The sequence below is a fragment of the Hemitrygon akajei genome, chromosome 4, assembly GCF_048418815.1.
Source record: "Hemitrygon akajei chromosome 4, sHemAka1.3, whole genome shotgun sequence".
Classification (NCBI taxonomy): domain Eukaryota; kingdom Metazoa; phylum Chordata; class Chondrichthyes; order Myliobatiformes; family Dasyatidae; genus Hemitrygon; species Hemitrygon akajei.
Window position 1 is genome coordinate 109,066,333 of NC_133127.1, and position 14,505 is coordinate 109,080,837.

Below are 14,505 nucleotides of genomic sequence, written 5' to 3' on the forward strand. Positions count from 1 at the left end.
GACAATGAAAGTTACAATGCTATTGCTTGGAACTGAATGCTCCAATCACAAGGAGAGATGGGGTAGGTGGGTTTGCTTCCCTTGGTTGTTGCAGCAGTGTCCGAGGTGTGGGTGGGGCATGATAGAGACTTGCAAAGTTATGAGCAGCATTAAAAGGTGGACATTGAGAAACTTTTCCCTATAAAGAGCATAAATTTAAGGTAAAGGTAATAAGCGATGTAGAGGGTTCCTCCCCACCCACCCCCCCCCCCCCCCCCACCACCACCACCAAAAGACAAATGCAAGCTGAAACATACTGCCCAAGAACTTGGGAAGGCATGTAACAACTTTTAAGTATCTTAATAAGCACTTAAACATGGATCAAAGGGCCCTTTCCTTTACTCTAGGTCTATATTATTATCACAAAACTCCTCCTGTTTTAATAAAAATAATTTCAACTATAGAAATATTACAAATGAGAAACTAGAACAAGGGACAGGACACTACAGAAACAGGCCCTTTGGTCTGTGATGCTGTGCCAAACTAATTAAGCTAATGATGTCTAACTGAACTACCGTAGATTCCGGACTACAGAGCGCACCTGATTAAAAGCCGCTGGCTCTAATTTTAGAAATAAAATCAATTTTTTACTTGTAAAGGCCGCACCGGATTTTAGGCCGCACCGGATTTTCGGCCGCAGGTGTCCCACGTTGTAATATGAGATATTTACACAGAAAGATATTACACGTGAGGATTTTTTAACTTTTAATTAAATCCATATGGTAACATAAACAAATACATATTGCAAATGCTTTTTTTCGAACCGTGCCTGTAACGCGGCTACTTTTAAATATACGTTGCGTATACTTTTTTACTGAACAACATTCCAATATCTCCTAACGACTGGTAAAAAATATATATACTGCAGCCTACCAGGAAAAGTTATTGATTGCCTTTAACTTAAAAGCAGCGTTCGCTCAGATCCAATGCCGCTCGCCCCCGCCTTCCCGTTTATCGCAAACCGGTATCCCACAAGACGCGGCGAAACCGGGTGTGACATCATAGCATCCCACGATGTAGTACAGAAAACAAATATAGTTAAAACTCTTCTAACTTTAACTAGAAAATGAATTACTAAGCGAAAATATTATAAACTAAGTAACTGCCATAAAGGCAGCACAATGCTTTTCTTCGAGTGTTTTCCATGTTGATGAGGGTGAGTACCAATGACTGATTTACAATAATTTAATTGTGAAAGTGCGCTTGATTTATCGTACAATTTCATTGGACCTCTGTGAACTACTCATCAATTTTATTGGTCTACTGTTATGAGGCAAAATGTTTACGAGGCGGCATGAAAAAAATCATGTATTAGCCGCTCCGTTTTAAAGGCCGCAAAGTTCAAAGCTGTTCAAAATGTGGGAAAAAAGTAGCGGCTTAAAATCCGGAATCTACGGTAATCCATTCTGCCATACAACATTCGAAGTAAATTATCAAAGTACATACATGTCATTATAAACTACCCAGAGGTTCATTTTCTTGCAGGAATTCACAGCAAATACAAAGATACAATAGAACAAATGCAAAACCAACACAGCAAAGACAACAAACTGCACAAATATAAAAGAAGAATACCCAGGAGTGTCCTCAATGATTTATACAACCGCAATATAATGTCACAACTTCAATACTCAATGCACTGACTGATGAGGCCAGCATGCCAAATGCCTTTTTCACCAGCCTGTCTACCATTTTTAGACTATCCATCAGCTTGCACTAAGTCACTCTGTTCCATTATACCCACCAAAGCCTTTTACTGGTTTGACTTTCAAAATGTACCAGCTCACATTCACCTACATTGAAATCCATTTGGATCCTAAATGATCAGGATCCCCCTGCAATCGATGATAATCTTTCCTATTAACATCTCCTAATTTCATGTCATCCATATATTTACTGATTACGCCTCATAATGTGGATGTGAATGCATGTATATAAACAAGGAACAACAGGGATCACAACACTTATCTGTGGCAAACCACAAGCTGCCAGCCTCCAATTCCAGAAACAACCTTCATCCAGCACCCTCAGGTTTCTACCTCTTAACTAATTTTGAAAACCACTGAACGAGCTCTCCCTGGATTCCATGAAACCCAACTCTCCTGATCAGCCTACCATGCAGAAGCTTACAGGCCTTGCTAAAATCCAAACAAAAAACATGCACAGTGCTACCCTGATCTACCCTTTTGTTACCTCTTCAAAGACTTAAAAACACAGACCCAAGCTGAAGCCTGATCAGACTTTATCCAAACCCACAGTACACTCTATCCTCGTTATATATGGGGGATACGTTCCTCGCAGTTGGCGTATAATGTGAATAATTATTTAAGTGGAGAAAATAGGGATGCGTTCCAGAGGGCTTCCTAAATATGCTTTATCTGTAATTTATTCACATTTTCATACCAATACGACACAAAAGCAATACCACAAGGCAACATTCGTATTATATTTAATCAATTTAAGGTAATATTCAATGTAATAAATCATAGGAAGTCAACATACTAGGGTGTACAGTACTCACCAACAGTTGCAGGTGTGTTCACTCCGGGAGATGAGTGATTGTTGTGGTGTTGGGCAGCTTTACATGGATAAGGTGGATCGTCATCAGGATCATATCAAGCACAGCAAGGGGTGAAGGAAGACTCATAGAACTCTTAGAACTGCCGGCAGCAAGTGGTGACACTGGTTTGAAGAAAGTGGTAAGGGTTGTTTGCTTGGCAGCATTTTGTTTTTCAGCATAAATTTGCTTGTAGGGAAGAAGGGCTGACAGCAGGGAATGACTAAAATGCTGACTCCGTTCTAAACTTGGGTCTATGTCCATCGTCATTTGTGCCAAGTGTTCCGACTTCCACCATTCCCTCACCGTTGGTAAACTCCCAGGATTTTCAAAATCGTCTGTCGCATCTCAGAGTTAGTTTGCCATACAAAAAAAATTCGCCTTGAATGTGGATCACACCTTGGTTGAGTGGTTGAATTAGCGATGTTGTGTTAGGCGGCAGGAAACGCACTTTTAGGATTAATGCTGTCCAAGTGTTTAAAGGCAAGATTCTGTTCCCAGCAGTAGCGTCCCAGAGCTGTGTTACCTTCACCTGATGCCACACTGTTCATAATTTTCAACTTTTTTCAAGTGTTAAAGCGGTTCTCTGCCACTCAACTGATGGCCCAGGACATGACATTGGATGCTTAGGAGGCATAGTTAAATATTTCAAGCACAAAATCACTGCACCATAGGTAAAACCAACAAAAGTTTAAGAGCTTAAGAGCGCAAGATCGCATAGCCACACCTTGCCAAAACCAATGCAAGACTGGCATAAGTCAGATTGTGAGGCGCGCGCACCTGACTTGTATTGGCGGGAAAGCAGTGCTTCTCGCATAACTGTGAGTTTTGGATGCATATAAGGAGACATTGGTAGAAATAGGTTCCTCGCATTCCTGTGAATCTGCATTGTCTGAAGACACATAACGAGGATAGGGTGTATTCCCTCCAGCAACTTCCCCACCACTAATGCAACATGACAAACCTTTAACTAGTTCATTAGCAATGCTTCTTAACCAACAGACATTAGCCACCTTCCTGTCTTCAGAATTTCACTATTGGCTAACGATGAAACAAATATCTCCAAAACAGCCTCCACAATTCTCTAGCCTCCAACATAGTTCAAGGATGCACTAAGGCAGGATCTGCAGATTTAGCCACCTAAATGTCAAAGTCAAGTTTACTGACATAGATGTATACACAATTGCAAAACATCACAGAATTTCAGGGACAAAGCACCATATCAGCAGCATTCACAAGGAAAAACAAATTAATCACAATTTATACCCAATTTTCACAAGAAATAATGCAACTAGAACAAAAACAAAGTTATTTTTTGTGCATAGTGTTGCTGAACAGCAATTAAATGGTACAAGGGAAGTAAGTGTTCTTGAATCTAGTGGTGTGAGCGTTTAGACTTAAGTACTGCCTACTTGCTGGTAACTCAAAAGAATGGCATGGCCTGGATGTTGGGGATCTTTGATAATGGATGGTGCCTTATTGCAGCAGCACTTCTGTAGATTCTAATGGTGGAAAGATACCGTATGAGCCCATGATGTATTGGACACAGTACACTACTTTCTGTAGCTTCAGAGGTTCCTGTGCATTTGAATCGCCATACCAAATCATAATGCAACAAATCAGGTTACTTTGAAGTTCGTTAGAATAGTCGGTGACTAGCCAAACTACCCAAGTAAAAAAACTCTGGCACACATTCCTTATGATTGGAATTATTTGCTGGGCCCCACAGTTCACCCCCAATGCCGACTGGCATATTTGTACTCTGATGTTTAAGCTGAGTGGCCATTAGACTGGAGAAACTGAAGCTTTGGCTCATATCGGTTGACGATCTGTTGAGGCAGTAGTCAAACTGGAATGTATCCTGGTCATCTCAGAGGCAAGAGTTGATTCACACCATAACCAACCTCTCAAAGCACTTCATTATGTGTGATATACGGTTGCAATTACCTCCTTCCCGGTAGTAAGAATGCTCTCCAAAACATCTCCACTTGTTTCCCTTATCTCTTATTAACCTTGACTCCCCCCCCCCCCCCCAAGTGAAATCCAAGAGAAAAATTAGTTAAAAATTCCATCCATCTCATGTGGCTAAAGGGATTGGTGGCTCTATAAACCTCTAAGACTTCCTCTCTCCCTTGACACCCTTTTACTCTCAATATTGCTAGAAAACCTCTTAACCTTGATATTACACTCTTAAAAGCCTCCAATTTCCCATTCAAACCTTTCCTTTCAAAGAGGCTCTGTTAAATTTTACCCAACACCCCCAAAATTAGCTCTGCTCTAGTTTAGGTCCCTAATCTGTTGGCCTCTCCTATCCATTTACATCACTGTCTTAAAACTATCCCTAGAGCCAAAGAACTCTCTAACTGCCACTTTAGAAACGTGCCCTGCTTTATTCCTCAAGAGGTCCAGTATTGCACCATTCCATATAGGACTCATGATTCAGGAAACTTACCAGGATACATTTCACCCTGCCCAGTCCCTAAGATATTGTGTAGCTTAGGTAGCTTAGGCAATACCAGGGAAATTAAAATCTTCCACTAAAACACATATTATTTTCACAACACTGAGCACCTGTTCAAGTTCCCACTAATAGCTGATGTATAATACAGCCCCACTAGAATGATCCTCTTGTTTCTAAGTTCACACATATTACCTCACTGACCCTGTAAAAAAATAATCAATTACATCTCCCATCCACAACATTCTCTCTTCTAGCTCATTATATATTGCAGAAAATAAAGATACCTTAACACATTTACCACCAGGCCACTACCCGATTGACATGCGACTACTAAATGGTCCCTAAACATGATAAGATGGACTCCTGACCTCACAATCTACCTCATAACGGCTTTGCACCTTAGTGTCTCCCTGAACTGTTCTTTCTTGGTAACTCCATTCTGCATTTTGTTATTATTTTCCCTTCTACCACTATATCTCAGAACATGACGATAATTAACCAATTTACTAATTCAGTGGACAATCCCCAAAGAATGTTGTCACTAAGCATAATATACTAGACGTGCTAGGAAGTTTGTGAACCCTGTAGAACTTTCTCTATTTCGACATAAATATGGCCTAAAGTGTGATCAGATCACCACCTAAGTCCTAAAACTGGATAAAGAGAACATAATTAAATAAATATCACAAAAAACATTATACTTGTTCATTTATTTATTGAGAAAAATGGTCCAACATTACATGTATTTGTTGGAAAAAATGTGAACCTCTGGCATAATACCTTCTACAATAGCTATTTGGGGTCAGGTATTCCAATCAATGAGATGAGATTGGAGGTGTGGGTTGTAGAGGTGCCCTAATCTATAAAAAACACACAAAGTCAGGTTACCGACAGAGCCTGATCTTCTCAAGAAAGACCTGTTTATGTGCACCATGCCTCAATCAAAACAACTTTCAGAGGACCTTAGAAGAAGAACTGTAGAAATGCATGAAGCTGGAAAAAGCTACAAGAGCATTGCTAGGCCTGAGTTCATCAGTCCACAGTAACAGAAATTGCCTTCAAATGGAAGAAATTCAGTACTGTTGACACTCTCCAGTGGGCATCCTGCAAAGATCACACTAAGAGCACAACATGCAAGGCTGAAGGAAGTGAAAAAGAACCCAAGTGCGTGGAATGGGCTGCCAGCAACGGTGGTGGAAGCAGGTACGATAGGGTCTTTTAAGAGACTTTTGGATAGGTACAAGGAGCTTAGAAAAATAGAGGGCTATGGGTAAGCCTAGTAATTTCTAAGGTAGGGACATGTTCCGCACAATTTTGTGGGCCGTAGGGTCTATATTGTGCTGTAGGCTTTCTATGTTCTATGTAACAGCAACAAACATGTAGAAATCTCTAGAACTTGCTAAAATCTCTGTTCATGTGTCCACTATTATAAAAACACTTTACAAGAATAGTGTTCATCGAAGGACACCACAAGGAAACCACTGCTCTCAAAAAAACATTGCTGCATGTCTCAAGTTTGCATAAGACCACCTTGATGCTCTACAACACTTCTGAGATCATGTTCTGTGGACAGATGAGACAAAAGTTGAACTTTTGACAGAAATCCACATTGCTATGTTTGGAGGGAAAAGGGCACTGCACACCAACACCAAAATCTCATCCCAACTGCGAAGCATGGTAGAAGGAGCATCATGGTTTGGGGCTGCTTTGCTGCCTCAGGGCTTGGACAGCTTGCAATTAAGGGAACAATGAATTCAAAATTGTATTACGACATTTTACAGGAGAATGTCAGGGTAGCAGTTTATCACCTGAAGCTTATTAGAAACTGGATAATGTAACAAGACAATGATCCGAAAGACAAGAGTAAATCAACACAGAATGGTTCAAAAAGAAGAAAATTTGTGTTTTGGAATGGACAAGTCGAAGTCCTGACCTTAATCCTGTAGAAATGTTATGGAAGCAGTTCATGCAAGGAACAACCAACAACCCAGAATTGAAGCATTTTTGTAAGGAGGAATGGCCTGAAGATCCTCCAAGCTCATGTTCAGGACTGATCAACAGTTATCAGAATTGTTTGGTTGAAGTTATTGCCATACAAAAGGGTCACACCAGTTACTGAAAACAAAGATTCATACTTCTTCCAACAAATACATGTAATATTGGACAATTTATCTCAATAAATAAATGAACAAGAATAATATTTTTGTGTTATTTATTTAATAGAGTTCTCTTTATCTAGTTTTAGGACTTGGGTGAAGATCTGATCACATTTAGGTCATATTTATGCAGAAATAGAGAAAATTCTACAGGGTTCACAAACCTAGTATCACTATAGCATCTGTACCCGACTTACCAGTCCTGCCTTTCTCACAACCATGTTTCTGTTACAAATATAACATCCCAATCCCCAGAGCCACTCCACGTCCAGAGCGTGTCTACCTTACCTGTTGAACATTGTGCATTCAGATAAATGCAGTTCAACTGAGTATTCCTTTCCCTCCCAACTATCCTGATTACTAACTTGCTCTCACTGGCTAATTCTTTAATTCCATGACTTACTCCTACTAAGAGTCCCAAACCCTGCAGACTGAAGTAAGTTGCAGAAAATTGTAAAATTAGTCATCTCTATCATCTAGCCTCTGTAATATCAAAGACCTCTTCAAGAAGTGTGCCTCAGGAAGGCGCATCTCACCACCCAGGACAGCCCCTCTTCTCATTGTTACCATCAGGAAGGAGATACAGAAGCCTGAAGGCACACACTTATTAATTCAGGAACAGCTTCTTCCCCTCTGCTAACTGATTTCTAAATGGACATTGAACCCATGAACGCAACCTCACTTTTTTTCTAATTTATTTCTGGTTTTGCACTACTTAGTTTAACTTAACTATTTAACATACATATATTTGCTGCAATTCAGATTTTTTTTTATACTGATCATGTATTGCATTGTCCTGCTGCTGCAAAGTTAACAAATTTCATGACATATGCCAGTGATAGTAAACCAGATTCTGATTCTAGTTCAAAATCCCCCATGTAGCATTAGCAAATTTTCCTACAAGGTAATTGGTCCCTCTCTAGCTCAAGGGTAAGCCATCCTTGTACAGGTCACCCCTACCTCCAGAGATCCCAACAATCCAGAACCTAAATAACCATACCCTAAACCAGCTCTTCAGCCACATACTCATCTAGCTTATCTTTCAATTTCTGATGTCACTAGCACATGATACCAGAAGTAATCAAATATCGCCACCCTTGAGGCCTGATAAGGCCAGGCGACAACTCTCAGACACCACCTTTTACTTACTTCTTGAACAGGACCCCACTAAGGAGCACCAAGCCATTGTCACCTGCACCTTATGAACTCTGGGGATCTTCCATCCACCACCACCAACCTCCTCAGAGTTAAAAGTTCCACTTTGCATTTCTACCCCCTTCCAAAGATCTATAAACCTACCTGTCCACATAGACCCATTGTTTCTGCTCCACCGAACTTGTATATGGATACCTCTACCTTGTTTTATCTCCCCTGGTTTTGTCCCTTCCTACCTACACCAATGAAATGCTTTTGATCTTTTCAATGACTTCAAGTTCCCTAGCCCTGGTCATCTCATTTTCACTATGGATTTCCAGACTCTATACACTTCCATACCCCATCAGAAAGGCCTCAAAGTCCTCCTTACTCCCAGAACTATGTAAACTTTGATGGTTCACAGCTCTATCTTAAATGACGCTAATCTACGGATAAGCCACCATAGATCTCTACAGCTGAGCATCTTGCTCCTGCCTTCCAAAATATTTCCACCATCTACATAGTAGAAATTGTTCTCCACTGGACAAATAAACTCAAATCAAGCTCCTCTATAGAACAAAGCAACCTACTTTATTGCCATATGATCCATCCGGTCCCATCAATAAAATGCTTCTCAGTAACTCACCAAGATTTGTTTGCTATCCCTCCAACAAACTCTACTATTTAAAGCTAGCATAAGGTAACAGCACTGACTGAATTCCAATTGCACATACATCATCTCTACATGAACTGCTTTGCTGTCCTTTCGTAATTACTCAGCTAAAACAATGGAACTTTTAAAGCATGCCAGCATAAAAACTGCAGCAATTAAAGATTCTCATAAGAAAATAAGGAAATTAAATCTTGACCTTGTCAGCACTGCCTTGATCATGAGAAAATACAACTACATTTAAAGTGCAAACTTGAAATATTAAAACTAGATCAATAAAATCCTCAGAGTTGAAGCATCACAATGGGATAGCTTGCATAGCTCAAATATTTTAAGTCTTCTGCATGCAAGTGATCCTTACAGCTGTTTGTTCAGAACAACTGTCCAAACAATCTGTCAGTAACAATCAATCCAAAAATCACCAACAGGTGTATGAAAAAAATCACCACCAACCTGTCGAATGGGCTAAAGTAACGTGGCAGAGCGGCAACATTCACAACTATACAAAATAGGAATATTATGCACCGTTATACCCAGTGCCTTGAAAAACTATTCAGCCCCCAGCCCTTTGTTCACATCAATGAGTATTACAACCTAGGATTTTTGATCAATTTATGATCAAAGACTTTCTATTTATGAATTACATGCTCATCTCCCCCCCCACACACACACAGTAGAACCCCAAAAAAAGTAAAATTGTAAAGGATGAAAATCTAAAAATTCAAAAACTGAAATGTCAGCAGTTCAAAAGTATTCATCCCTTTTTGTTCAGTACTTAGTTGAATGACTTCTTGCAGCTATTACAGTATTTTTGTATAAGTCTCTATTAGCTTTGCACAACATAATGGAGCACGATTCACCCATTCCTCCTTGCAGCAAGTTACAAACTACGAAGAATTTGAAGGTACTAACAAATGTCTTCAATGGTACAATGAAAATGTGGTGGGTGCAACTGTCAAAAGCTCTGTACTGGTGGTGGAGTCCGACTGGAGCCTGCAGAAGTTATGGAGAAAAGCAGTCCATCAGATACACTCGGTGTCTGCACTGTTCATCTACAGTTAATTAAAAGCACATGGCAGCATATACAGAATGAATTCCTTTGTCAAAAAAACTATCAGGAATTCATACAGTTTTATAGTACAATAGCAATGGAGAGATTCTATATATTCTGCATGGAGGTCGGTCACCAGTGGAGTACCTCAGGGCCCTTACTCTTTGTGATTTTTATAAATGACCAGGATGAGGAAGTGGAGGGATGGGTTAGTAAGTTTGCTGATGACACTAAGGTTGGATGTGTTGTGGATAATGTGGAGGTCTGTCAGAGGTTATAGTGGGACATTGATAGGATGCAAAACTGGTCTGAGAAGTAGCAGATGGAGTTCAACCCAGGTAAGTATGAAGTGGTTCATTTTGGTAGGTCAAATATGATGGCAGAATATAGTATTAATGGTAAGACTCTTGGCAGTGTGGAGAATCAGAGGGATCTTGGGGTCCTAGTCCATAGAACACTCAAAGCAGCTGTGCAGGTTGACTCCATGGTTAAGAAGGCATTGGCCTTCATCAATCATGGAATTTAATTTAGGAGCCAAGAGGGATTGTTGCAACTATACAGGACCCTGGTCAGACCTCACTTGGAGTACTGTGCTCAGTTCTGGTCGCCTCACTACAGGAAGGATGTGGAAGCCATAGAAAGGGTGCAGAGGAGACTTACAAGGATGTTGCCTGGACTGGGGAGCGTGACTTATGAGAATAGGTTAAGTGAACTCGTCTATTTCTCCTTGGAGCGACAGAGGATGAGAGGTGACCTGATAGAGGTGTATAAAATGAGAGGAATTGATCGTGTGGATAGTCAGAGGCTATCCTAGGGCTGAAATAGTTGCCACAAGAGGACACAGGTTTAATGTGCTGGGGAGTAGGTACAGAGGAGATGTCAGGGGTAAGTTTTTTTACGCTGAGAGTGGTGAGTGCATGGAATGGGCTGCCAGCAACGGTGCTGGAGGTGGATACAATAGGGTCTTTTAAGAGGCTTTTAGATAGGTACATGGAGCTTAGTAAAATAGAGGGCTATAGGTAAGCCTAGTAATTTCTAAGGTAGGGACATGTTCGGCACAACTTTGTGGGCCAAAGGGCCTATATTGTGTTGTAGGTTTTCTATGTTTCTATTGTAGTAATATTGGTAGTATTCTAATTTACTCTATATTTTATTAAATACATAATTTGGTACTCATTTAAACAGTAGTTTGTTCCTTTTGCACTTTTAACTTATTTCCATAAAACTTCGGAATAATTGGGGCAGCCATTTAATTGGGCCAAAATGTACTGGTCCTGAAGTGTCCCAATACTGGAATCCACTGTATAAAATATGACAAATCATGTCTTCATTTTTATTTAACCCCCTGTTCCTGGATAGTTAGCTGAATAAGTCACCAACAGTGCTTTTCATCCTCATATAAAATATGGTGCCTCTTTATTAAAAATCAGCCACATTTCCAAACAGATTTAGAAAGGATATGAATACTTTCATGCACTAATTACATATTAAACACAAACAGGGCAAAAGAAGAAATACGAAGGCCTTTTCAAATAAACTTAAACCAATCCAGTTCATGTTGTACTACAGGCAGTTGCTCACTTGTGCACTTTAATCAAATAAAAAAGATCAAACAGGACTATATACAGAGTAAACAAGTAAATTTGATTTCAACATATACCCATTGTCCCAATACTGAATCTTATCTTTATCTTTGCTCATTAAAAGGAAGTCTCCATCCTGAACTTTGTACAAATCTGTTCATTATCACATTGCACAGCTCATAAAATTGAAACTTCACATACAATGTAATGAAAAACGTTCTTGCTAATGGCAAAGAAACTCAAATTACTTCAGATGTTATATTTATATATCTATGCTAAAAGAACATTCTGCTAAATAGTTAGATATTCAGCTATATATACATATCTCCTCATTTTTATGGTCAGTGTTGTCAGAAACACTCATCTATACTGCCATTAGGTAGATTTTATGTATGCCAAAATAACACATATATTAAGGAAGTAAAGGGATTGTTTGCGAGTTTCCTGGGGCGTGCTTCATTCCAGATTTAGTTGCCTAGTAATTGACAAGCGGTTACCTTTCTTTAACAAGGAAAAGTGGTCACATGACACTGGGCTGGGTTCAATTACCTGTTTTCCCCAACCCCCAGCCTCACGAAGACACCAACGTCTCAAAACTCCATAAATCTTTCTTCACGCTCATCTTTAAAAGTTAGTTGTTCGAAATTCAACAACTACAATTGGCATTCCTGTGTGAACCGATTTCAACTAACCGTGAACCAAATTGCGTCGGGGGTAAAAGTTGAAGGATTTTTTTTACTTGATTCCAGAAACACAGACTTTCAACGCTTGGGAGAAATCTCCGACAAACTTCTACTTACGAGTTCGACAGCCAGAGATAACGAGCGAACAAAGCAATCGATAAACGAAACAAGGAAGCGTATAAATAATTATTTTTAAAGCATAACGACCCCAATGTGTCCTTACCCGACACTAAGACTAGCATCCACAGCAATAACGGTGCCGGAACCTCGCTCCCCGCCATCTTTGACCACTGAGCTCGCCGAGCAATGAGGCAGCGCGAGAACAGGAGGACTGGAGCCGGAGCCGGGACTGGACTCCACTGGACTGGGATCCGGCGCCGCTGCCTCCGTGCCCCAGCCTGCTGCAACAGGGCGGCGATGGGAGGTGCTAGCAACACCACTCCACAAACGGACACACCCACCCACGCCGCAGTCTCGGGAACGCCGGGTTAATTCTTTGCTCCCACTGTCCAGGTCATCTTTAGTACATTTTGTTAATTCATGTGCGGCTGATGTTCAAGTTGCGATCAAGATACAAATTGTTCCTCCCATAACCGCTCCCCGTACACATTAATTAAAGGAACAGTTCTGCGAGGTCATCACTAAAAGATGCTCTTATTCGGAATGAGAAAATTAAAGTCAACCTTAAAAGTACACCATTTTAAAAGGATTGGTGATTTTTTTCAGCAATTGCATTCACTCTTTGTCAAAGTAACATCTTGTGAATATCTTATATACTGTATACTGTTACTTCGTTTAGAAAAATATTAGCAACCTTAACAGGGACGTCGCGCAGGTGTCGCGATCAACAACTGCAAACGGGAAGCAGAATGTCCGTCAAAATCGTGCATTGTTCAAATCTGTAATAAAGGTTAAAACTTAGAGATAAGGTATAAAGACTTGTAATAGTTCTTATAATTGCAAATGGTTTATATCAACAACATTAACTCAATTCCGCTATTCATAAATTCACTATTTACATAAGTTATTGTGATTTATGAAAGTTGTCTACACATTTCAAATCTACTTTAAATATTAGAAAGTTTAAAGATTTTCTGCATGTAATACATTTTTAAAACTGCAAATATTTAACATAATCACAATTCACTTTGAGTTGCTGACTGGACACAGGAGGAAGCCCTAAAATCTATTTTGGTCATGCTTGCAGATAATGGGCTACCTAATGAAATCCAAACTTCCAGCACCCACAGACTCTTCCCAAGAAAGGGCTTGGAGTCATCTTAACCCTATTGTATTGGAAAAAAATTTTAAAATGATTTTTTTAAAGGAAGCTAATTCTATAATAGGTAAACCAGGGAAATTGATCATGTGAAACAAAGGAGATCAACTATTTGGTAGCTTTCTTTACTGTAGAGGATACAAGTGACTTTCCAGAAATAATTATAGTTAGGGAATTAGGGAAAATTCAGGAAAATAATAAAACCAAGGAAATAGTACTGAGTGAAATTGTGGAGCAGAGGACTGACAAATATCAAAATTTTGCTGAACTTACCTAGAGTACTTAGGAGAATTGGTTACAAGATTGTAGATATATAGGTGCTAATTTTCCAGAATCACCAAGTTTCAGGGAAAGAACCACAATATTGGAAAATAACATGGTTTTTGAATAACTATTTAATAGAATCCAATATAGAGAGACAGAAAGCAAGAATCTACAAACTACCTGGCTTAACATAAATCAGGAAAAATGCTAAAAATATTTTAAAGCTGTTAAAGAAGAACATTTAGAAGTATCCAAGGTGGTAAGGCAAGATCAGTGTGCCATAGTGAAAGAAAAAATATGGTAGACCAATTCATAAAACATCAAAAAAAAGCACAGGAACAGGCTGTTTGGCCTCAAATGCTTGGGCCAGCCAAACTAAACTGTTTGCCTGCAAATGATCCATATCACTCCATTCCCTACCTATTCAGGTGCTTACCTATACCTCTTAAATGCCACTATTGTATCTGCTTCCACCAATTCTACTGGTGGCACACTCCAGGCAACTTCCACCCTCAATACTCCAAATGGTCTTTGATCATGTATCTCAGTTCCTTATTAAGGGTCTTTGACATAAATCCTGCTTGACTTGCTGAGATCCTCCAGCATTTTGTGTTTGTTATTCAAGGTT

At 39.7% G+C, this 14,505-nt stretch overlaps 1 protein-coding gene across 2 annotated transcripts in view; it reads right to left on the reverse strand.

The window, feature by feature from the left end:
• Positions 1–13,012, reverse strand: part of nectin3b (nectin cell adhesion molecule 3b) — a 170,292-nt gene extending 157,280 nt beyond the window's left edge. The window contains exon 1 of one of the 2 annotated variants that reach the window (XM_073043164.1): positions 12,558–13,012. In XM_073043164.1, coding sequence (XP_072899265.1) covers positions 12,558–12,615 — 58 coding nt within the window. In that variant the 5' untranslated portion in view covers positions 12,616–13,012. The remainder of the gene's footprint in view (positions 1–12,557) is intronic. The other variant, XM_073043165.1, reaches the window with a different exon arrangement.
• Positions 13,013–14,505: the final 1,493 nt, after the last annotated feature.